The sequence below is a fragment of the Pristiophorus japonicus genome, chromosome 18, assembly GCF_044704955.1.
Source record: "Pristiophorus japonicus isolate sPriJap1 chromosome 18, sPriJap1.hap1, whole genome shotgun sequence".
Lineage (NCBI taxonomy): Eukaryota > Metazoa > Chordata > Chondrichthyes > Pristiophoridae > Pristiophorus > Pristiophorus japonicus.
Window position 1 is genome coordinate 3,560,581 of NC_091994.1, and position 24,722 is coordinate 3,585,302.

Below are 24,722 nucleotides of genomic sequence, written 5' to 3' on the forward strand. Positions count from 1 at the left end.
TATATTACAGATATTAGCAGCCTCTGTGTATATTATAGTGAATAGCAGTCCCTGTGTATATTGCAGAGAATAGCAGCCTCTGTGTATATTATAGAGAATAGCAGCCTGTGAATATGATAGAGAATAGCAGTCCCTGTGTATATGATAGAGAATAGCAGTCCCTGTGTATATTACAGAGAATAGCAGCCCCTGTGTATATTATAGAGAATAGCAGCCTGTGAATATTATAGAGAATAGCAGTCCCTGTGTATATTATAGATGATGGCAGTCCCTGTGTATATTATAGAAAATAGCAGCCCCTGTGTACATTATAGAATATAGCAGTCTCTGTGTATATTATAGTGAATAGCAGTCGCTGTGTATATGATAGAGAATAGCAATCCCTGTGTATATTACAGAGAATAGCAGCCTCTGTGTATATTATAGAGAATAGCAGCCTGTGAATATTATAGAGAATAACAGCCCCTGTGTATGTTGTAGAGATTAGCAGCCCCTGTATATATTATAGAGAATAGCAGTCCCTGTGTATATTATAGAGAATAGCAGCCCCTGTGTATATTATCGAGAATAACAGCCCCGGTGTATATTGTAGAGAAGAGCAGCCTGTGTATGTTTTCGAGAATATCAGCCCCTGTGTATATTATCGAGAATAGCAGCCCCTGTATATATTATAGAGAATAGCAGTCCCTGTGAATATTATCGAGAATAGCAGTCCCTGTGTATATTATAGATGATGGCAGTCCCTGTGTATATTATAGAAAATAGCAGCCCCTGTGTACATTATAGAATATAGCAGTCTCTGTGTATATTATAGTGAATAGCAGTCCCTGTGTATATGATAGAGAATAGCAATCCCTGTGTATATTACAGAGAATAGCAGCCTCTGTGTATATTATAGAGAATAGCAGCCTGTGAATATTATAGAGAATAACAGCCCCTGTGTATGTTGTAGAGATTAGCAGCCCCTGTATATATTATAGAGAATAGCAGTCCCTGTGTATATTATAGAGAATAGCAGCCCCTGTGTATATTATCGAGAATAACAGCCCCGGTGTATATTGTAGAGAAGAGCAGCCTGTGTATGTTTTCGAGAATATCAGCCCCTGTGTATATTATCGAGAATAGCAGCCCCTGTATATATTATAGAGAATAGCAGCCCCTGTGTACATTATAGAATATAGCAGCCCCTGTGTATATTAGAGAGAATAGCAGCCCCTGTGTATATTACAGAGAATAGCAGCACCTGTGTATATTATAGTGAATAGCAGTCCCTGTGTATATTATAGAAGAATAGCAGTCCCTGTATATATTACAGATATTAGCAGCCTCTGTGTATATTATAGTGAATAGCAGTCCCTGTGTATATTGCAGAGAATAGCAGCCTCTGTGTATATTATAGAGAATAGCAGCCTGTGAATATGATAGAGAATAGCAGTCCCTGTGTATATGATAGAGAATAGCAGTCCCTGTGTATATTACAGAGAATAGCAGCCCCTGTGTATATTATAGAGAATAGCAGCCTGTGAATATTATAGAGAATAGCAGTCCCTGTGTATATGATAGAGAATAGCAGTCCATGTGTATGTTATAGAGAATAGCAGCCTGTGAATATTATAGAGAATAGCAGCCTCTGTGTATATTATAGAGAATAGCAGTCCCTGTGTATATAATAGAGAATAGAAGCCTGTGTGTATTACAGAGAATAGCAGTCCTTGTGTATATTATAGAAAATAGGAGCCTCTGTGTATATTATAGAGAATAAAAGCCCCTGTGTATATTATATAGAATAGCAGCCTCTGTGTATATTATAGAGAATAGAAGCCCCTGTGTATATGATAGAGAATAGCAGCCTCTGTGTATATTATCGAGAATAGCAGCCTCTGTGTATGTTATACAGAATAGCAGCCTGTGTATGTTATAGAGAATAGCAGCCTGTGAATATTATAGAGAATAGCAGTCCCTGTGTATATGATAGAGAATAGCAGTCTCTGTGTACATTATAGAGAATAGCAGCCCCTGTGTATATTACAGAGTGAAGCAGTCCCTGTGTATATTATGGAGAATAGCAGCCCCTGTGTGTCGTACAGAGAATAGCAGCCCCTGTGTATATTACAGAGAATAGCAGCCTCTGTGTATATTATAGAGAATAGCTGCCCCTGTGTATATTCTGGAGAATAGCAGCCCCTATGTATATTATAGAGAATAGCGGCCCCTGTGTATATTATAGAGAATAGCAGTCCCTGTGTATATTATAGAGAATAGCAGCCCCTGTGTATATTATCGAGAATAACAGCCCCGGTGTATATTATAGAGAAGAGCAGCCTGTGTATGTTATAGAGAATATCAGCCTTGTGTATATTATAGAGAATAGCAGCCCCTGTGTATATTACAGAGTGAAGCAGTCCCTGTGTATATTATGGAGAATATCAGCCCCTGTGTGTCGTACAGAGAATAGCAGTCCCTGTGTATATTAGAGAGAATAGCAGCCTGTGTATATTATTGAGAATAGCAGCCTGTGTATATTATAGAGAATAGCAGTCCCTGTGTATATTAGAGAGAATAGCAGCCCCTGTGTATATTAGAGAGAATAGCAGTCCCTGTGTATATTATAGAGAATAGCAGCACCTGTGTATATTATAGAGAATAGCAGCCCCTGTGTATATTATAGAGAATAGCAGTCCCTGTGTATATTATAGAGAATAGCAGCCCCTGTGTATATTAGTGAGAATAGCAGTCCATGTGTATATTATAGAGAATAGCAGCCTCTGTGTATGTTATAGAGAATAGCAGCCCCTGTGTACATTATAGAATATAGCAGCCCCTGTGTATATTAGAGAGAATAGCAGCCCCTGTGTATATTACAGAGAATAGCAGCACCTGTGTATATTATAGTGAATAGCAGTCCCTGTGTATATTATAGAAGAATAGCAGTCCCTGTATATATTACAGATATTAGCAGCCTCTGTGTATATTATAGTGAATAGCAGTCCCTGTGTATATTGCAGAGAATAGCAGCCTCTGTGTATATTATAGAGAATAGCAGCCTGTGAATATGATAGAGAATAGCAGTCCCTGTGTATATGATAGAGAATAGCAGTCCCTGTGTATATTACAGAGAATAGCAGCCCCTGTGTATATTATAGAGAATAGCAGCCTGTGAATATTATAGAGAATAGCAGTCCCTGTGTATATTATAGATGATGGCAGTCCCTGTGTATATTATAGAAAATAGCAGCCCCTGTGTACATTATAGAATATAGCAGTCTCTGTGTATATTATAGTGAATAGCAGTCGCTGTGTATATGATAGAGAATAGCAATCCCTGTGTATATTACAGAGAATAGCAGCCTCTGTGTATATTATAGAGAATAGCAGCCTGTGAATATTATAGAGAATAACAGCCCCTGTGTATGTTGTAGAGATTAGCAGCCCCTGTATATATTATAGAGAATAGCAGTCCCTGTGTATATTATAGAGAATAGCAGCCCCTGTGTATATTATCGAGAATAACAGCCCCGGTGTATATTGTAGAGAAGAGCAGCCTGTGTATGTTTTCGAGAATATCAGCCCCTGTGTATATTATCGAGAATAGCAGCCCCTGTATATATTATAGAGAATAGCAGTCCCTGTGAATATTATCGAGAATAGCAGTCCCTGTGTATATTATAGATGATGGCAGTCCCTGTGTATATTATAGAAAATAGCAGCCCCTGTGTACATTATAGAATATAGCAGTCTCTGTGTATATTATAGTGAATAGCAGTCCCTGTGTATATGATAGAGAATAGCAATCCCTGTGTATATTACAGAGAATAGCAGCCTCTGTGTATATTATAGAGAATAGCAGCCTGTGAATATTATAGAGAATAACAGCCCCTGTGTATGTTGTAGAGATTAGCAGCCCCTGTATATATTATAGAGAATAGCAGTCCCTGTGTATATTATAGAGAATAGCAGCCCCTGTGTATATTATCGAGAATAACAGCCCCGGTGTATATTGTAGAGAAGAGCAGCCTGTGTATGTTTTCGAGAATATCAGCCCCTGTGTATATTATCGAGAATAGCAGCCCCTGTATATATTATAGAGAATAGCAGTCCCTGTGAATATTATCGAGAATAGCAGTCCCTGTGTATATTATAGAGAATAGCAACCCCTGTGTGTATTATAGAAAATAGCAGCCCCTGTGTATATGATAGAGAATAGCAGCCTCTGTGTATATTATCGAGAATAGCAGCCTCTGTGTATGTTATACAGAATAGCAGCCTGTGTATGTTATAGAGAATAGCAGCCTGTGAATATTATAGAGAATAGCAGTCCCTGTGTATATGATAGAGAATAGCAGTGCCTGTGTACATTATAGAGAATAGCAGCCCCTGTGTATATTACAGAGTGAAGCAGTCCCTGTGTATATTATGGAGAATAGCAGCCCCTGTGTGTCGTACAGAGAATAGCAGTCCCTGTGTATATTAGAGAGAATAGCAGCCTGTGTATATTATTGAGAATAGCAGCCTGTGTATATTATAGAGAATAGCAGTCCCTGTGTATATTAGAGAGAATAGCAGCCCCTGTGTATATTAGAGAGAATAGTAGTCCCTGTGTATATTATAGAGAATAGCAGCACCTGTGTATATTATAGAGAATAGCAGCCCCTGTGTATATTATAGAGAATAGCAGTCCCTGTGTATATTATAGAGAATAGCAGCCCCTGTGTATATTAATGAGAATAGCAGTCCATGTGTATATTATAGAGAATAGCAGCCTCTGTGTATGTTATAGAGAATAGCAGCCCCTGTGTACATTATAGAATATAGCAGCCCCTGTGTATATTAGAGAGAATAGCAGCCCCTGTGTATATTACAGAGAATAGCAGCACCTGTGTATATAATAGTGAATAGCAGTCCCTGTGTATATTATAGAAGAATAGCAGTCCCTGTATATATTACAGAGAATAGCAGCCTCTGTGTATATTATAGTGAATAGCAGTCCCTGTGTATATTACAGAGAATAGCAGCCTCTGTGTATATTATAGAGAATAGCAGCCTGTGAATATGATAGAGAATAGCAGTCCCTGTGTATATGATAGAGAATAGCAGTCCCTGTGTATATTACAGAGAATAGCAGCCCCTGTGTATATTATAGAGAATAGCAGCCTGTGAATATTATAGAGAATAGCAGTCCCTGTGTATATGATAGAGAATAGCAGTCCATGTATATGTTATAGAGAATAGCAGCCTGTGTATATTATAGAGAATAGCAGTCCCTGTGGATATTATAGATGATGGCAGTCCCTGTGTATATTATAGAAAATAGCAGCCCCTGTGTACATTATAGAATATAGCAGTCTCTGTGTATATTATAGTGAATAGCAGTCCCTGTGTATATGATAGAGAATAGCAATCCCTATGTATATTACAGAGAATAGCAGCCTCTGTGTATATTATAGAGAATAGCAGCCTGTGAATATTATAGAGAATAACAGCCCCTGTGTATGTTGTAGAGATTAGCAGCCCCTGTATATATTATAGAGAATAGCAGTCCCTGTGTATATTATAGAGAATAGCAGTCCCTGTGTATATTATAGAGAATAGCAGCCCCTGTGTATATGATAGAGAACAGCAGCCTCTGTGCATATTATCGTGAATAGCAGCCTCTGTGTATGTCATACAGAATAGCAGCCTGTGAATATTATAGAGAATAGCAGTCCCTGTGTATATGATAGAGAATAGCAGTCCCTGTGTACATTATAGAGAATAGCAGTCCCTGTCTATCTTATAGAGAATAGCAGCACATGTGTATATTATAGAGAATAGCAGTCCCTGTGTATATTATAGAGAACAGCAGGCCCTTTGTATATTATAGAGAATAGCACCACCTGTGGATATTATAGATTATGGCAGTCCCTGTGTATATTATAGAAAATAGCAGCCCCTGTGTACATTATAGAATATAACAGTCTCATTGTATATTATAGTGAATAGCAGTCCCTGTGTATATGATAGAGAATAGCAGCCCCTGTGTATATTACAGAGAATAGCAGCCTCTGTGTATATTACAGAGAATAGCAGTCCCTGTGTACATTATAGAGAATAGCAGCCCCTGTGTATATTATAGAGAATAGCAGCCCCTGTGTATATTGTAGAGATTAGCAGCCCCTGTATATATTATAGAGAATAGCAGTCCCTGTGTATATTATAGAGAATAGCAGCCCCTGTGTATATGATAGAGAATAGCAGCCTCTGTGTATATTATCGAGAATAGCAGCCTCTGTGTATGTTATACAGAATAGCAGCCTGTGTATGTTATAGAGAATAGCAGCCTGTGAATATTATAGAGAATAGCAGTCCCTGTGTATATGATAGAGAATAGCAGTCCCTGTGTATATTATAGAGAATAGCAGCCCCTGTGTATATTACAGAGTGAAGCAGTCCCTGTGTATATTATGGAGAATAGCAGCCCCTGTGTGTATTACAGAGAATAGCAGCCTCTGTGTAAATTATAGAGAATAGCAGTCCCTGTGTATATTGTAGAGAATAGCAGCCACTGTGTCTATTCCTGAGAATAGCAGCCCCTGTATATATGATAGAGAATAGCAGCCTTTGTGTAAATTATAGAGAATAGCAGCCTCTGTGCATATTATAGAGAATAGCAGCCCCTGTGTATATTGTAGAGATTAGCAGCCCCTGTATATATTATAGAGAATAGCAGTCCCTGTGTATATTATAGAGAATAGCAGCCCCTGTGTATATTATAGAGAATAGCAGTCCCTGTCTATATTATAGAGAATAGCAGCCTGTGTATATTATAGAGAATAGCAGTCCTTGTGTTTATTAAAGAGAATAGCAGTCCCTGTGTATATGATAGAGAATAGCAGCCTCTGTGTATATTATAGAGAAGAGCAGCGCTTGTGTATATTGTAGAGAATAGCAGCCACCATGTATATTACAGAGAATAGCAGTCTCTGTGTAGGTTATACAGAATAGCAGCACATGTGTATATGATAGAGAATAGCAGTCTCTGTGTAGGTTATACAGAATAGCAGCACATGTGTATATGATAGAGAATAGCAGTCCCTGTGTATATTATAGAGAATAGCAGCCCCTGTGTATATTATAGAGAATAGCAGTCCCTGTGTATATTATAGAGAATAGCAGTCCCTGTGTATATTACAGAGAATAGCAGCCCCTGTGTATATTATAGAGAATAGCAGTCCCTGTGTATATTATAGAGAATAGCAGTCCCTGTGTATATTACAGAGAATAGCAGCCCCTGTATATATCCACCCCCCCCCCCCCACCCCAGCTTTAGCTCAGCTGCTGCTGAAACCCTTCTCCGTGCCTTTGCTACCTCCAGACTCGACTATTCCAACGCACTCCTGGCCTCCCACCTTCCACCCTCCGGAAACCTGAGTTCATCCAAAACTTGGCTGCCCCTATCCTAACTTACGCTGAGTCCTGTTTGCCCATCACCCCTGTGCTCGCTGCCCCGTGTCCTAACTCGCACCAAGTCTCGCTCACCCATCACCCTCTGTGCTCACTGCCCTGTGTCCTAACTCGCACCAAGTCCCGCTCACCCATCGTCCCCTGTGCTCACTGCCCCTTGTCCTAACTCACACCGACTCCCGCTCACCCATCACCCCCTGTGTTCGCTGCCCCGTGTCCTAACTCGCGGCGAGTCCCGCTCACCCATCACCCACTGTGCTCGCTGCCCCGTGTCCTAACTCGCACCGAGTACCGCTCACCCATCGTCCCCTGTGCTCGCTGTCCCGTGTCCTAACTCGCACCGAGTACCGCTCACCCATCGTCCCCTGTGCTCGCTGTCCTGTGTCCTAACTCGCACCGAGTCCCACTCACCCATCACCCCCTGTGCTCGCTGCCCCGTGTCCTAACTCACACCCAGTACCGCTCACTCATCATCCCCTGTGCTCGCTGCCCCGTGTCCTAACTCGCGCCGTGTCCCGCTCACCCATCGCCCCCTGTGCTCGCTGCCCTGTGTCCTAACTCACGGCGAGTCCCGCTCACCCATCACCCACTGTGCTCGCTGTCCCGTGTCCTAACTCGCACCGAGTACCGCTCACCCATCGTCCCCTGTGCTCGTTGACCTGCATTGACTCCCAGTCCGGCAATGCCTCAATTTGAATATTGTAATCCTTGTGTTCAAATCTCTCCATGGCCTCGCCCCTCCCTATCTCTGTAACCTCCTCCAGCCCCGCTACCCCCCGAGATCTCTGCTCCCCTCTAATTCTGGCCTCTTGCGGGACACCAATTTTTTTCACTCCACCATTGGTGCCTTGCTTTCAGCTGCCTGGGTCCTAAGCTCTGGAACTCCCTCCCTAAACCTCTCCGCCTCGCTCTCCTCTTCTCAGTCACTCAAGCTTTTGGTCACCTGTCCTAATATCTCCTTATTTGGCTCGGCGTCAACCTTCGTCTGAGTGCGCTCCTGTGAAGCGCCTTGGGACGTTTTACTGTGTTAAAGGCTCTATATAAATGCAAGTTGTTGCTGTTTCCAATCTCGGAAGTATTATTCCAACAATGAAAGGCACATCCACAGAGAGCCACAAGGGGGCAGCACACTCCACCCGAATAATCAGATCATTTTTAACAAACCATCTCCAATTTCATTTTGCATCTATTTTCTCTCCAAATCATAAAGTATGAGGTTTGCCGGGCAGTAATTCTAGAGACTCATTCAGATTGTTACCCTGACGTTCACGATTATTGCCCAAATTATCCCTGCTGTCTACTATTCCAGATTGTGAATTTGCTCATTCTTTCAGGCATTCCATTAAACTCATTCCTGACTTTTATTTCAGAATTGAAGAATAAGTGCCAGGAAATATAAGTAATTCAGGGCAGGCACAGCACGGAGTGAGATACAGAGTAAAGCTCCCTCTACACTGTCCCATCAAACACTCCCAGGGCAGGTACAGAACGGGGTTAGATACAGAGTAAAGCTCTCTCTATACTGTCCCATCAAACACTCCCAGGGCAGGTACAGCACAGGTTAGATACAGGGTAAAGGTCCCTCTACACTGTCCCATCAAACACTCCCAGGGCAGGTACAGCACGGGGGTAGATACAGAGTAAAGCTCCCTCTACACTGTCCCATCAAACACTCCCAGGGCAGGTACAGAACGGGGTTAGATACAGAGTAAAGCTTCCTCTACACTGTCCCATCAAACACTCCCAGGGCAGGTACAGAATGGGGTTAGATACAGAGTAAAGCTTCCTCTACACTGTCCCATCAAACACTCCCAGGGCAGGTACAGAACGGGGTTAGATACAGAGTAAAGCTCCCTCTACACTGTCCCATCAAACACTCCCAGGGCAGGTACAGCACGGAGTGAGATACAGAGTAAAACTCCCTCTACAGTGTCCCATCAAACACTCCCAGGGCAGGTACAGCACTGGTTAGATACAGAGTAAAGCTCCCTCTACACTGTCCCATCAAACACTCCCAGGGCAGATACAGCACGGGTTAGATACAGAGTAAAGCTCCCTCCACACTGTCCCATCAAACACTCCCAGGGCAGGTACAGCACGGGTTAGATACAGAGTAAAGCTCCCTCGACATTGTCCCATCAAACACTCCCAGGGCAGGTACAGCACGGGGTTAGATACAGAGTAAAGCTCCCTCTAAACTGTCCCATCAAACACTCCCAGGGCATGTACAGCACGGGGTTAGATACAGAGTAAAGCTCTCTCTACACTGTCCCATCAAACACTCATCATAAGAAATGTAGTTATAATTTTAGTGACAAAAATAGAATAATTTCCATTAATGGCTATTTTCCTGCTGACTTTATTTGACAAAAACCCGATTGCCTGGGTTACTGTCTGGCACTCAGTACAGAGGCCTGACTGTGGCGTATTAGCTGGACTCTGAGCACGTGCCCTCCGCTGGGTCCCACCACCCAGAACCGTGCCAGTCATAACCCCATTGGTGTGTTGTTGAATGCTGTGTCTGTGGTGCCCTGTGACACACACAACAGGAAGCTCCGAGATTGAAAGTCAGTGTGTGCTGTGTTCACTCTCTCACTCAATTTCTCTCTCTCTCTTTCTGTTTCTCGCTTTGTGTGTTTCTCCCTCTCCTTATCTCTCTCTCTCTGTTCCTCTCTTTCTATCTCTGTTCCCCTCTCTCTCCCTCTGGTCCTCTCCTCCCCTCTCCCTCTCTCCCTCTCTTTGTTTCCCTCTCCCTCTCTCCCTCTCTCTGCACCTCTCTTCCTCTTTCTCTCTCTCTCCATCTCTCTCTCTCTGTTCCCCTCTCTCTCTCTCTCTCTCTCTCTCTGTTCCCCTTTCCCTCTCTCTCTCTCTCTGTTCCCCTTTCTCTCTCTCTCTCTCTCTGTCCCCTCCCTCTCTGTTCCTCTCTCTCTCATAAGAAATAGGAGCAGGAGTCAGCCATTCGGCCCCTCGAGCCTGCTCTGCCATTCAATACGATCATGGCTGTTCTGATCCTGGGTTCAGCTCCACTTCCCTGCCCGCTCCCCATAATCCTTTACTCCCTTATCGCTCAAAAATCTGTCTATCTCCGCCTTAAATATATTCAATGACCCAGCCCTTTGGGGCAGAGAATTCTACAGATTCACGACCCTCTGAGAGAAGAAATTCCTCCTCATCTCCGTATTCAATGTGCGACCCCCTTATTCTGAAACTATGCCCCTAGTTCTAGATTCCCCCACGAGGGGAATCATCCTCTCTGCATCCACCCTATCCAGCCCCTCTTCAGAATCTTATATGTTTCAATAAGATCATCTCTCATTCTTCTAAACTCCAATGAGTACAGGCCCAACCTGCTCAACCTTTCCTCATAAGACAACCCTTTCATCTCAGGAATCAACCCAGTGAACCTTCTCTGAACTGTTTCCAATGCAAGTATATCCCTCCTAAAATAAGGAGACCAAAACTGTACGCAGTACTCCAGGTGTGGCCTCACCAACTTCTCTGCTTTTATACTCTATCCCCCTTGCAATAAAGGCCAACATTCCATTTGCCTTCCTGATCACTTGCTGTACCTGCATACTAATCTTTTGTGTTTCATGTACAAGGACCCCCAGGTCCCTCTGTACTGCAGCATTCTGTAGTCTCTCTCCATTTAAATAATAATTTGTTTTTTTTATTCTTCCTGCCAAAGTGGATAACATCACATTTTCACACATTATACTCCATCTGTAAATGTCTGACCACTCACTGAGTCTGTCTATGTCCCTTTGTATATTTTTTGTGTCCTCCTCACAATTTGCTTTCCCACCCATCTTTGTATCAGCAGCAAACTTGGCTACATTACACTCGGTCCCTTCATCCAAGTCATTAATATAGATTGTAAATAGTTGAGGCCCCAGCATCGATCCCTGCAGCACCCCACTAGTTATTGTTTGCCAACCGGAAAATAACCCATTTAGCCCGACTCTCTGTTTTCTGTTAGTTAGCCAATCCTCTATCCATGCTAATATATTACCCCCAACCCAGTGAACTTTTATCTTCTGCAGTAACCTTTTATGTGGCACCTTATCAAATGCCTTCTGGAAATCCAAATACACCACATCCACTGGTTCCCCTTATCCACCCTGCTCGTTACATCCTCAAAGGACTCCAGCAAATTTGTCAAACATGATTTCCCTTTCATAAATCCATGCTGACTCTGCCTGATTGAATTATGAATTTTCTAAATGTCCTGCTACTGCTTCCTTAATAATGGACTCCAGCATTTTCCCAACGACAGATGTTAGGCTAACTGGTCTATAGGTTCCTGCTTTCTGTCTCCCTTCTTTCTTGAATAGGGGCGTTACATTTGCAGTTTTCCAATTCGCTGGAACTTCTCCCGAATCCAGGGAATCTTGGTAGTTTACAACCAATGCATCCACTATCTCTGCACCACTTTTAAGACCCTGGGACGCAGGCCATCGGGTCAAGGGGACTTGTCCACCTTTAGTCCCATTATTTTCCACAACGTATTGTTCGAAGAAACCATCCCGAATACACTCTATGAACTCGTCCTCAAGGCTACCTTGGCCAATTTGCTTTGTCCAATCCATATGAAGGTTAAAATCGCCCATGATTATTGCAGTACCTTTCTTACAAGCCTCCATTATTTCTTGATTTATACTCTGTCCTCTCGTGTAGCTACTGTTAGGGGGCCTATAGACTACGCCCACCAGTGACTTCTTTCCCTTATTATTTCTTATCTCCACCCAAACTGATTCAACATCTTGATCTTCTGAGTCAATATCATTACTCACTACTGAACTGATCTCATCCTTTATTAACAGAGCTACCCCGCCTCCTTTTCCTTTCTGTCTGTCCTTCCGAATTGTCAAATACCCTGAATATTCAGTTCCCAGCCTTGGTCACCTTGCAACCACGTCTCTGTAATGGCTCAGATCATACCCATTTATATCTATTTGTGCCGTCAACTCATCGATCTTGTTACGAATACTGCGTGCATTCAGATAAAGAGCTTTTAATTTTGTCTTTTTACCATTTTTCCCGACTCTGACTATTTTCTGGTGCACCCTCTGTATACACTCTGTCCCTTCCTGTTACGCTCTGGTGCACCCTCTGTATACACTCTGTCCCTTCCTGTTACGCTCTGGTGCACCCTCTGTATACACTCTGTCCCTTCCTGTTACGCTCTGGTTATCATTTCCCTCATCGTTACCCTGCATTTCTCCGTTCTCTTTGACTTTTTAAATTTCTCCTCACTGAACCTCCCCCAACACCCCATTATTTAGTCTCCGTCTCTCCCTCTCTCTCTCTGTCTGTCTCTCTCTGTCTCCATCTGTTCCTCTCCCTCTCCCTCTCTCTGTTCCTCTCCCTCTCTCTCTCTCTGTCTGTCTCCCTCTGTTCCTCTCCTCTCTCTCTATTCCTGTTCCTCTCTCTCTCTCACTCTCTCTATTTCTGTTCCTCTCTCTCTCTGTCTCCATCTGTTCCTCTCCCTCTCTCTCTATTCCTGTTCCTCTCTCTCTCTCTGTCTCTATCTGTTCCTCTCCCTCTCTCTATTCCTGTTCCTCTCTCTCTCTCTGTCTCCATCTGTTCCTCTCCCTCTCTATTCGTTCCTCTCACTCTCTCTATTCCTGTTCCTCTCTCTCTCTCCTTCCTGCTCCTCTCTCTCTCTCTGTCTCCATCTGTTCCTCTCTCTCTCTCTGTCTCTATCTGTTCCTCTCCCTCTCTCTATTCCTGTTCCTCTCTCTCTCTCTGTTCCTGTTCCTCTCCCTCTCTCTGTCGCCATCTGTTCCTCTTCCTCTCTCTCTATTCCTGTTCCTCTCCCTCTCTCTATTCCTGTTCCTCTCTCTCTCTGTCTCCATCTGTTCCTCTCCCTCTCTCTCTCTATTCCTGTTCCTCTCTCTCTCTGTCTCCATCTGTTCCTCTCCCTCTCTCTCTCTATTCCTGTTCCTCTCCCTCTCTCTCTCTATTCCTGTTCCTCTCCCTCTCTCTCTCTATTCCTGTTCCTCTCTCTCTCTGTCTCCATCTGTTCCTCTCCCTCTCTCTCTCTATTCCTGTTCCTCTCCCTCTCTCTCTCTCTGTTCCTGTTCCTCTCCCTCTCTCTCTCTATTCCTGTTCCTCTCCCTCTCTCTCTCTATTCCTGTTCCTCTCCCTCTCTCTCTCTATTCCTGTTCCTCTCCCTCTCTCTCTCTATTCCTGTTCCTCTCTCTCTCTGTCTCCATCTGTTCCTCTCCCTCTCTCTCTCTATTCCTGTTCCTCTCCCTCTCTCTCTCTCTGTTCCTGTTCCTCTCCCTCTCTCTCTCTATTCCTGTTCCTCTCCCTCTCTCTCTATCTGTTCCTCTCCCTCTCTCTCTCTATTCCTGTTCCTCTCTCTCTCTCTATTCCTGTTCCTCTCACTCTCTCTCTATTCCTGCTCGGGCGGGAATACAAACCCTATGATTAATCCGCTGCTGCATTTCCTTCTCCTCCTCTAACCTTGCTGTTTCTCAGTGCTGTGTGTGTGTGTGGTTTGAGAGGGGAGGAGGGGGGAATGTGATGAGCAGGAGCGAGCAGGCATTGCAATAAATGCAGAAATAAAGGGGTTGCTGGATGCGGGACGGCAATGAGCAGAGCTGACGGTAACCAGACCCAGAAAACAACCCCAGCGACAACCCGGTGGCCCCCCATGCAACCGCTGTAGCGGGCATCCTGCGCCACCCATGCCGGTGCTGAGGAGAGCTCCGGGCAGGGAGGACACCGAGGCGGAGAGGCGACTGCAGCCGGGGAAGATGATGGGAGAGGCGGCTGAGAACCGGGCGGCCACCGCTGGAGTCCTGGGTGAGTGAAAGGGCTAGAGATGGGAATCTCTGTCCGGGGGCTACAGCCTCTCATTGCAGCTGCATTTCTCATTGTGTGCATTTTTTAAACATAATAATAATAATTATTATTAAATAAACCAGTCGCCTCCCTGCGCAAAAAAAAATGCAGAAAGAGGGACAGGTTTTTGCAGGACAGTCGTGGGCCGAACGATGCAGCCCAGTGCTCTGCACCCCACTCGCTCCCCTCTGTGGGATCTTTCCCTGCATCCCGAGAGAATTGGCATTTCCAGTCAGGATGCACCGAGGGAATTTGCTGCATATATATATATCTATATATATATATCGTGGGTTCATGTCCCACTCCAGGAACGTGAGCACATAAATCCAGGCTGACACTCCCAGTGCAGAGCTGAGGGAGCGCCGCACTGTCGGAGGGGTAGTACTGAGGGAGTGCCGCACTGTCGGAGGGGCAGTACTGAGGGAGTGCCGCACTGTCGGAAGGGCAGTGCTGAGGGAGTCCCGCACTGTCGGAGGGGCAGTGCTGAGGGAGCGCCGCACTGTCGGAGGGGCAGTACTGAGGGAGCGCCGTACTGTCGGAGGGGCGGTACTGAGGGAGCGCCGCACTGTCTGAGGGGCGTTACTGAGGGAGCGCCGCACTGTCTGAGGGGCAGTACTGAGGGAGCGCGGCACTGTCTGAGGGGCAGTACTGAGGGAGCGCCGCACTGTCGGAGGGGCAGTACTGAGGGAGCGCCACACTGTCGGAGGGACAGTACTGAGGGAGCGCCACACTGTTGGAGGGACAGTACTGAGAGACTGCCGCACTGTCAGATGTAAAAGATCCACCTAAGAGAGCAGACGGGGCCTCGCCTTTAATGTCTCATCCACGGCCACTATTTCGAAGAAGAGCAGGGGAGTTCTCCCCGGTCTCCTGGGGCCAATATTTATCCCTCAATCAACATCACTAAAACAGATTATCGGGTCATTATCACATTGCTGTGTGTGGGAGCTTGCTGTGCGCAAATTGACTGCCGCGTTTCCTACATTACAACAATGATTGCACTTCAAAAAGTACTTCATTGGTTCTAAAGCGCTTTGAGATGTCATGAAAGGCGCTATATAAATGTAAGTTTTTATATATGCAGCCTTTCAGGAACAGGCTGTGTTTAATATGTTGCAGGGCTCTGAATGGGTCAGTTGAACTGAGGGCTGGGGCAGTGGGCAGATTGCCAGGAGAGGGCCGTATTTTACACGGTGCAGGGGCAACCAATGGTGCATTAACCCATTCATCGATTGGATATTAGTGTTGGATCTTGCAGACTGCTCATCAGCTGGGAAGGGTATTGTTTATTGGGAGTTGGCAGAATTCCACACTTGGTCACACAGCCACACCAGGCCTGTGTCGGTGCCCTGATGGGCAATGTCTCTCGCTCGATTCCCGGCACCTCTCACCCTCCCTCACACCCTCCCTCGCAGGCTCTCAATTTTCCTCATTCCCCGCCCCCGCCGCTCCTCCGACCCGAGACTGGGTCATTGAATATATTTAAGGTGGAGATAGACAGATTTTTGAGCGATAAGGGAGGGAGTAAAGGGTTATGGGGAGCAGGCAGGGATGTGCAGCTGAGTCCAAGATCAGATCAGACATGATCATATTAAATGGTGGAGCAGGTTCGAGGGGCCGAATGGCCGACTCCTGCTCCTATTTCTGATGTTCTTAGACCCTCCTCCTCCTCACTGCGTTCAAATCCAGTCTCATCGCACCGGCTCCTGCTCTCAGTCTCAGATGGGCATCAGTGGGTAGTTCTCTCTCTCTCACTCGCTCTCTGTTTCTCTCTCGCCCTCTGAATCAGAAGGTCGTGGGTTCGAGCCCCACTCCAGAGAATTCTGCCCATAATCCAGGCTGACACTCCCAGTGCAGTACTGAGGGAATGCCGCACTGTCAGAGGGGCAGTACTGAGGGAGTGCCGCACTGTCAGAGGGGCAGTACTGAGGGAGCACCGCACTGTCGAGGGGCAGTACTGAGGGAGTGCCGCACTGTCAGAGGGGCAGTACTGAGGGAATGCCGCACTGTCGGAGGGGCAGTACTGAGGGAGCGCCGCACTGTCGGAGGGGCAGTACTAAGGAGTGCCACATTGTCGGAGGGGGCAGTACTGAGGGAGTGCCGCAGTGTCGGAGGGGCAGTACTGAGGGAGCGGCGCACTGTCGGAGGGGCAGTGCTGAGGGAGCGCCGCACTGTCAGGGGGCAGTACTGAGGGAGTGCCGCACTGTCGGAGGGGCAGTACTGAGGGAGCACCGCACTGTCGGAGGGGCAGTACTGAGGGAGCGCCGCACTGTCGGAGGGGCAGTACTGAGGGAGCACCGCACTGTCAGGGGGCAGTACTGAGGGAGTGCCGCACTGTCGGAGGGGCAGTACTGAGGGAGCACCGCACTGTCGGAGGTGTCGTCTTTCGGATGAGACGTTAAAACCGAGGCCCCGTCTGCCCTCTCAGGTGGATGTAAAAGATCCCACAGCCACTATTTTGAAGAAGAGCAGGGGAGTTCTCCCCGGTGTCCTGGGGCCAATATTTATCCTTCATTCCATATCACTAAAACAGATTATCTGGTCATTATCACATTGCTGTGTGTGGGAGCTTGCTGTGCGCAGTTGGCTGCTGCGTTTCCCACATTACAACAGTGACTACACTCTAAAAGCACTTCATTGGCTGTAAAGCGCTTTGAGACGTCCGGTGGTTGTGAAAGGCGCTATAGAAATCCAAAACTTTCTTTTTCCCCTCGATATAAAACTTTTTCAAAACATCCCTCTCTGCGTGAGGTTTCAGCGGATCTCCTCCATCCTGATTGGGTGCGCCCGTCCTGTGATGGTGCTTGGGGCAATGGGGCAATGGGGCAATGGGGTTCAGTGTGGGGGATGTGTGAGGCTATCCACTCCCGATCCAGGAACGATAAATCGGACCAGTTTCTAAATGGTGAGAGACGAGGAGCTGTGGAGGAGAGCAAGGTTTGGGGAGGCCATGTGCACAAATCACCAAAAGCCCAGAGACAGGTCCAAGAAGCAATCAAAAAGGCTGATGGAGTGTCGGCCTTTATCTGGAGGGTGGAGCTGGAATATAAAGAAGAGCAAGTGATGCTCCAGTTGTACAGAGCTCTGCTCCGACCCCGTGTGCAGTAACCGTGTCCAGTCCTGGGCCCCGCCCCTCGGGGAGGGTATATCGGCCTCGGAGGGGGAGCAGTGCAGATTCCCCAGGGTGATACCGGGGCTGAAAGGGTTAAATCCCGAGGGCAGGTTGCACAGACTGGGCCTGTGTTCCCTCGAGTGTAGAAGATTAAGGGGAGATCTGATCGAGGTGTTTAAGATGATTAAAGGAGTTGATGGGGTAGATCGAGAGAAACTATTCCCTCTGGTGGGGGGAGTCCAGAACAAGGGGCAGGACCTTAAAATTAGAGCCAGGCCGTTCAGGGTGATGTCAGGGAGCACTTCTTCACACAGTGGAATAGACTTGACTCCAACGCACCCCTGGCTGGCCTCCCATATACTACCCAACGTAAACGAGAGGTGATCCAAAACTCGGCAGCCTGTGTCCTAACTCGCACCGAGTCCCGCTCACCCATCACCCCCTGTGCTCACTGCCCCGTGTCCTAACTCACACCAAGTCCTGCTCACCCATCACCACTGTGCTCACTGCCCCGTGTCCTAACTCACACCAAGTCCCGCTCACCCATCACCCCCTGTGCTCACTGCCCCGTGTCCTAACTCACACCAAGTCCCACTCACCCATCATCCCCTGTGCTCGCTGCCCCGTGTCCTAACTCACACCAAGTCCCACTCACCCATCACCCCCTGTACTCACTGCCCCGTGTCCTAACTCACACCAAGTCCTGCTCACCCATCACCCCCTGTGCTCACTGCCCCGTGTCCTAACTCACACCAAGTCCTGCTCACCCATCACCCCCTGTGCTCACTGCCCCGTGTCCTAACTCACACCAAGTCCCACTCACCCATCACCCCCTGTGCTCGCTGACCCGTGTCCTAACTCGCACCGTGTCCCACTCACCCATCACCCCCTGTGCTCACTGACCCGTGTCCTAACTCGCACCGTGTCCCACTCACCCATCACCCCCTGTGCTCACTGACCCGTGTCCTAACTCACACCCAGTCCCACTCACCCATCACCCCCTGTGCTCACTGACCCGTGTCCTAACTCACACCCAGTCCCACTCACCCATCACCCCCTGTGCTCACTGACCTACATTGGCTCCAGGTTAAGCAACGTCTCAATTTCAAAATTCTCATCCTTATTTTCAAATCCCTCCATGGCCCCTTGCCCCTCCCTATCTCTGTAATCTCCTCCAGTCTTACAACCCTCCAACATCTCTGCGCTCCTCTAATTCTGCCCTCTTGAGCATCCCTGATTATAATCGCTCCACCATTGGTGGCCGTGCCTTCTGTTGCCTGGGCCCCAAGCTCTGGAACTCCCTCCCTAAACCTCTCTACCTCTCTTTCCTCCTTCAAGATGCTCCTTAAAACCGACCTCTTTGACCAAGCTTTCGGTCACCTGCGCTAATTTCTCCTTAAACGGCTCGGTGTCAGATTTTTTTATCTCATAACACTCCTGTGAAGCGTCTTGTTTCACAAAGTTAAAGGCGCTATATAAATACATGTTGTTTTGTAAATCCGAAACCCACTCCCCCAAAAAGCTGTGGATGCTGGGGGTCCCTGGGGGTGTGAGGGCTGCCAAGGTTCCTGTCCCTGATCGCCATCCAGTGCCGCTGCTGGAGAATGCACGAGTCGGCTGTCAGCTGCGAGGGAGGGATAGGCTGGCGAGGAATGGAGAGCAGATGGGAAGGGACTTGTGCCGGACAGTAGCAGCTGGCGAGGGTCGGGGCAGATGTGATCGGACTGCGGAATATAGCCCAGGCCGGCATCACCCGAGCTGTAACTCCAGCAAACTGAGAATCCACATCAGCTCAGGACAGTGTGTCACACACACACAACACACACACACACACACACACACACAGTGTGTCACACACACACAACACACACATACACACACAGTATGTCACACACACACAACACACACACACACACACACACACAGTGTGTCACACACACACAACACACACACACACACACACACACACAGTGTGTCACACACACACAACACACACACACACACACACAGTGTGTCACACACACACAACACACACACACACACACACACACACAGTGTGTCACACACACACAACACACACATACACACACAGTATGTCACACACACACACACACACACACACAGTGTGTCACACACACACAACACACACATACACACACAGTATGTCACACACACACACACACACACACACAGTGTGTCACACACACACAACACACACACACACACACACACAGTGTGTCACACACACACAACACACACACACACACACAGTGTGTCACACACACACAACACACACACACACACACAGTGTGTCACACACACACAACACACACACACACACACAGTGTGTCACACACACACAACACACACACACACACACAGTGTGACACACACACACAACACACACACACAGTATGTCACACACACACAACACACACACACAGTGTGTCACACACACACAACACACACACACACACACACAGTGTGTCACACACACACAACACACACACACACACACAGTGTGACACACACACACAACAAACACACACACACACAGTGTGACACACACACACAACACACACACACACACACACAACACACACACACACACAGTATGTCACACACACACAACACACACACAGTGTGACACACACACACAACACACACACACACACACACAGTGTGTCACACACACACAACACACACACACACACAGTGTGACACACACACACAACACACACACACACACACAGTGTGTCACACACACACAACACACACACACAGTGTGACACATACACACAACACACACACACAGTGTGACACATACACACAACACACACACACACACACAGTGTGACACACACACACACACACACACAGTGTCACACACACGCGCACACACACACACAGTGTGTCACACACACAACACACACACACACACACAGTGTGACACACACACACAACACACACACACACACAGTGTGACACACACACACACACACACACAGTGTCACACACACGCGCACACACACACACAGTGTGTCACACACACAACACACACACACACACACAGTGTGTCACACACACACAACACACACACACAGTGTGACACATACACACAACACACACACACACACACAGTGTGACACACACACACACACACACACAGTGTCACACACACGCGCACACACACACACAGTGTGTCACACACACAACACACACACACACACACAGTGTGACACACACACACAACACACACACACACACACAGCACACAGTGTGACACACACACACAACACACACGCGCACACACACACAGTGTGACACACACACACAACACACACACACAGTGTGACACACACACACAACACACACACACACACAGTGTGTCAAACACACACGCACGCATATACACACACAGTGTGTCACACACGCACGCACACACACACACACACAGTGTGACACACACTCACACACACACACACACAGTGTGTCACACACACACGCACGCACACACACACACACAGTGTGACACACACACACAACACACACACACACACAGTGTGTCACACACGCACGCACACACACACACACACACACACAGTGTGACACACACACACACACACACACACACAGTGTCACACACACACAGTGTGTCACACACACACACACAGTGTGACCCACACACACACACACATGGTGTCACACACACACACAGTGTGACACACACACACACACACACACACACAGTCACACACACACAGTGTGTCACACACACACACAGTGTGACCCACACACACACATACAGTGTGACACACACACAGTTTGTCACACACACACACACAGGCACACACACAGTGTGTCACACACACACACACACCACATACACACACAGTGTGTCACACACACACACACACATTGTCACACACACACAGTGTGCCACACACACACACAGTGTGACACACACACGCACACAGTTTGTCACACACACACACACACACAGGCACACACACAGTGTGTCACACACACACAGTGTGACACACACACACACACAGGCACACACATAGTGTGTCACACACACACAGTGTGACACATACACACACACAGGCACACACACACAGTGTGTCACACACACACACAGTGTGACACATACACACACAGACACACACATGCAGTGTGACACATACACATACACACACAGTGTGACACACACACACACAGTGTGTCACACACACACACACAGTGTCACACACACAGTGTCACACACACACAGTGTGTCACACACACACAAAGTGTGACACACACACGCACACAGTTTGTCACACACACACACACACACACACAGTGTGACACACACAGTTTGTCACACACACACACAGGCACACACACAGTGTGTCAGGCACACACAGTGTGACACACACACACACAGGCACACACACACACAGTGTGTCACACACACACACAGTTTGTCTCACACACACACACACACACAGGCACACGCACAGTGTGTCACACACACAGTGTCACACACACACACAGGCACACACACACAGTGTGTCACACACACACACAGTGTGACACATACACACACAGACACACACACACAGTGTGACACATACACACACACACAGTGTGACACACACACACACACAAAAAGGCAGACACGTGGATATACACATGCATAGACACACTTAAGCACACGCACAAATACAGACACACACAGACAGCTAGACACACCCACACACACAAACACACACAGAGACACACACTGACACACACACACATACACAGAGACACACACACATACACACACACACATAGACACACACACATGTACACACACACATACACAGACACACACGTACACATACACACATAGACACACACACATACACAGACACACCCACACACGCACACGTACACAGACACACACGTACACGTACACAGACACACACACAGACACGCCCCGGCCGATATTCCGCCCCCAACCTAGGGTACTGGAGCCCAGTACCGCTGCCCCACTGGGGGTGGGTTTGGTCATCTCGGGGGGACCACCCTGCTCCTGGGCGGGGGGGTCAGTACCGGCACATTGTCGATGGGAAAAACCCGGCTAATCCCAGACTTCAGCAAATGCAATCGGATCAAGCAGTTGCTCAACTCTATTTCACTAAAATACTAATTAATAAAAGAGCCACTTCCCACCGAGTAAATAACATGTCTGCTCGTTTGTTGTGACTTAACCCAACGATCGGCTTAAAGCGGTATTATCAGCATTTCTGCGTATCTTACACAGACAGCTTCCTCTCTGTTTACAAAGCTACTGCTGTGTTTCCATGGAAACTCTGCACTGTCACAGAATAACATTTGTGTTAAAAATAAATATTTATTGAATTTTCTGCTCAATAAAGTGAGAGATGTTAGAGTAAAGCTCCCTCTCATCAGATCACCGGCAGTTCCTCGAAATCGAGGGAGACTTGCTTCCACTCTAAAAGTGAGTTCTCAGGTGACTGAACAGTCCAATACAGGAATTACAGTCCCTGTCACAGGTGGGACAGACAGTGGTTGAGGGAAGGGGAGGGTGGGACTGGTTTGCCGCACGCTCCTTCCGCTGCCTGCGCTTGGTTTCTGCATGCTCTCGGCGACGAGACTCGAGGTGCTCAGCGCCCTCCTGGATGCACTTCCTCCACTTAGGGCGGTCTTTGGCCAGGGACTCCCAGGTGTCGGTGGGGATGTTGCATTTTATCAAGGAAGCTGTGAGGGTGTCCTTGTAACGTTTCCGCTGCCCACCTGGGGCTCGCTTGCTGTGTAGGAGTTCCAAGTAGAGCGCTTGCTTTGGGAGACTTGTGTCAGGCATGTGGACAATGTGGCCCACCCAACGGAGCTGGTCGAGTGTGGTCAGTGCTTCGATGTTGGCCTGGTCGAGGACGCTAATGTTGCTGGCTTCCTCTGCACTGTCCCATCAAACACTCCCAGGGCAGGTACAGGGGGTTAGATACAGAGTAAATCTCCCTCTACACTGTCCCATCAAACACTCCCAGGGCAGGTACAGCATGGGGTTAGATACAGAGTAAAGCTCCCTCTACACTGTCCCATCAAACACTCCCAGGGCAGGTACAGCACAGGTTAGATACAGAGTAAAGCTCCCTCTACACTCTCCCATCAAACACTCCCAGGGTAGGTACAGCATGGGGTTAGATACAAGAGTAAATCTCCCTCTGCACTGTCCCATCAAACACTCCCAGGGCAGGTACAGCATGGGGTTAGATACAGAGTAAAGCTCCCTCTACACTGTCCCATCAAACACTCCCAGGGCAGGTACAGCATGGGGTTAGATACAGAGTAAAGCTCCCTCTACACTGTCCCATCAAACACTCCCAGGGTAGGTACAGCATGGGGTTAGATACAGAGTAAAGCTCCCTCTGCACTGTCCCATCAAACACTCCCAGGGCAGGTACAGCATGGGGTTAGATACAGAGTAAAGCTCCCTCTACATTGTCCCAATAATATGTCTGAACCCCAAAATGGGTTGCCCATCCCAGCTGCAGTCGAACAATTTCTCTATCCCCCCTCAGCTGCCCTGTGACCTCTCTCCAGGAGATTACCATATTGTGCTGAGCAGGTTCGATGTCACCAAGACCTGGGATGGGAGGTACTGGGTAAGGTATTTCCTGGCCTCCCACGTTCTACCCAACGTAAACTAAAGCTGATCCAAAACTCTGCTGCCCCCGTGTCCTAACTCGCACCAAGTCCTGCTCACCCATCACCCCATGTGCTCGCTGACCCGTGTCCTAACTCGCACCAAGTCCCGCTCACCCATCACCCCCTGTGCTCACTGCCCCGTGTCCTAACTCGCACCGAGTCCCGCTCACCCATCACCCCCTGTGCTCGCTGCCCCGTGTCCTAACTCACACCCAGTCCCACTCACCCATCACCCCCTGTGCTCGCTGCCCCGTGTCCTAACTCGCACCGATTCCCACTCACCCATCACCCCCTGTGCTCACTGCCCCGTGTCCTAACTCGTACCGAGTCCCGCTCACCCATCACCCCCTGTGCTCACTGCCCCGTGTCCTAACTCACACCCAGTCCCACTCACCCGTCACTCCCTGTGCTCACTGCCCCGTATCCTAACTCACACCCAGTCCCACTCACCCGTCACTCCCTGTGCTCACTGCCCCATGTCCTAACTCGCACCAAGTCCCGCTCACCCATCACTCCCGTGCTCGCTGCCCCGTGTCCTAACTCACACCCAGTCCCACTCACCCATCACCCCCTGTGTTTGCTGACCAACATCGGTTAAGCAACGCCTCAAATTCAAAAT

At 47.7% G+C, this 24,722-nt stretch overlaps 1 protein-coding gene across 1 annotated transcript in view; it reads left to right on the plus strand.

Moving 5' to 3' along the window:
* The first annotated feature begins 14,135 nt into the window (after nucleotides 1–14,135).
* LOC139229107 (anoctamin-8-like) overlaps nucleotides 14,136–24,722 on the plus strand; it is a 99,812-nt gene continuing 89,225 nt past the window's right edge. Inside the window, exon 1 of the mRNA XM_070860767.1 lies at nucleotides 14,136–14,253. Coding sequence (XP_070716868.1) covers nucleotides 14,136–14,253 — 118 coding nt within the window. The remainder of the gene's footprint in view (nucleotides 14,254–24,722) is intronic.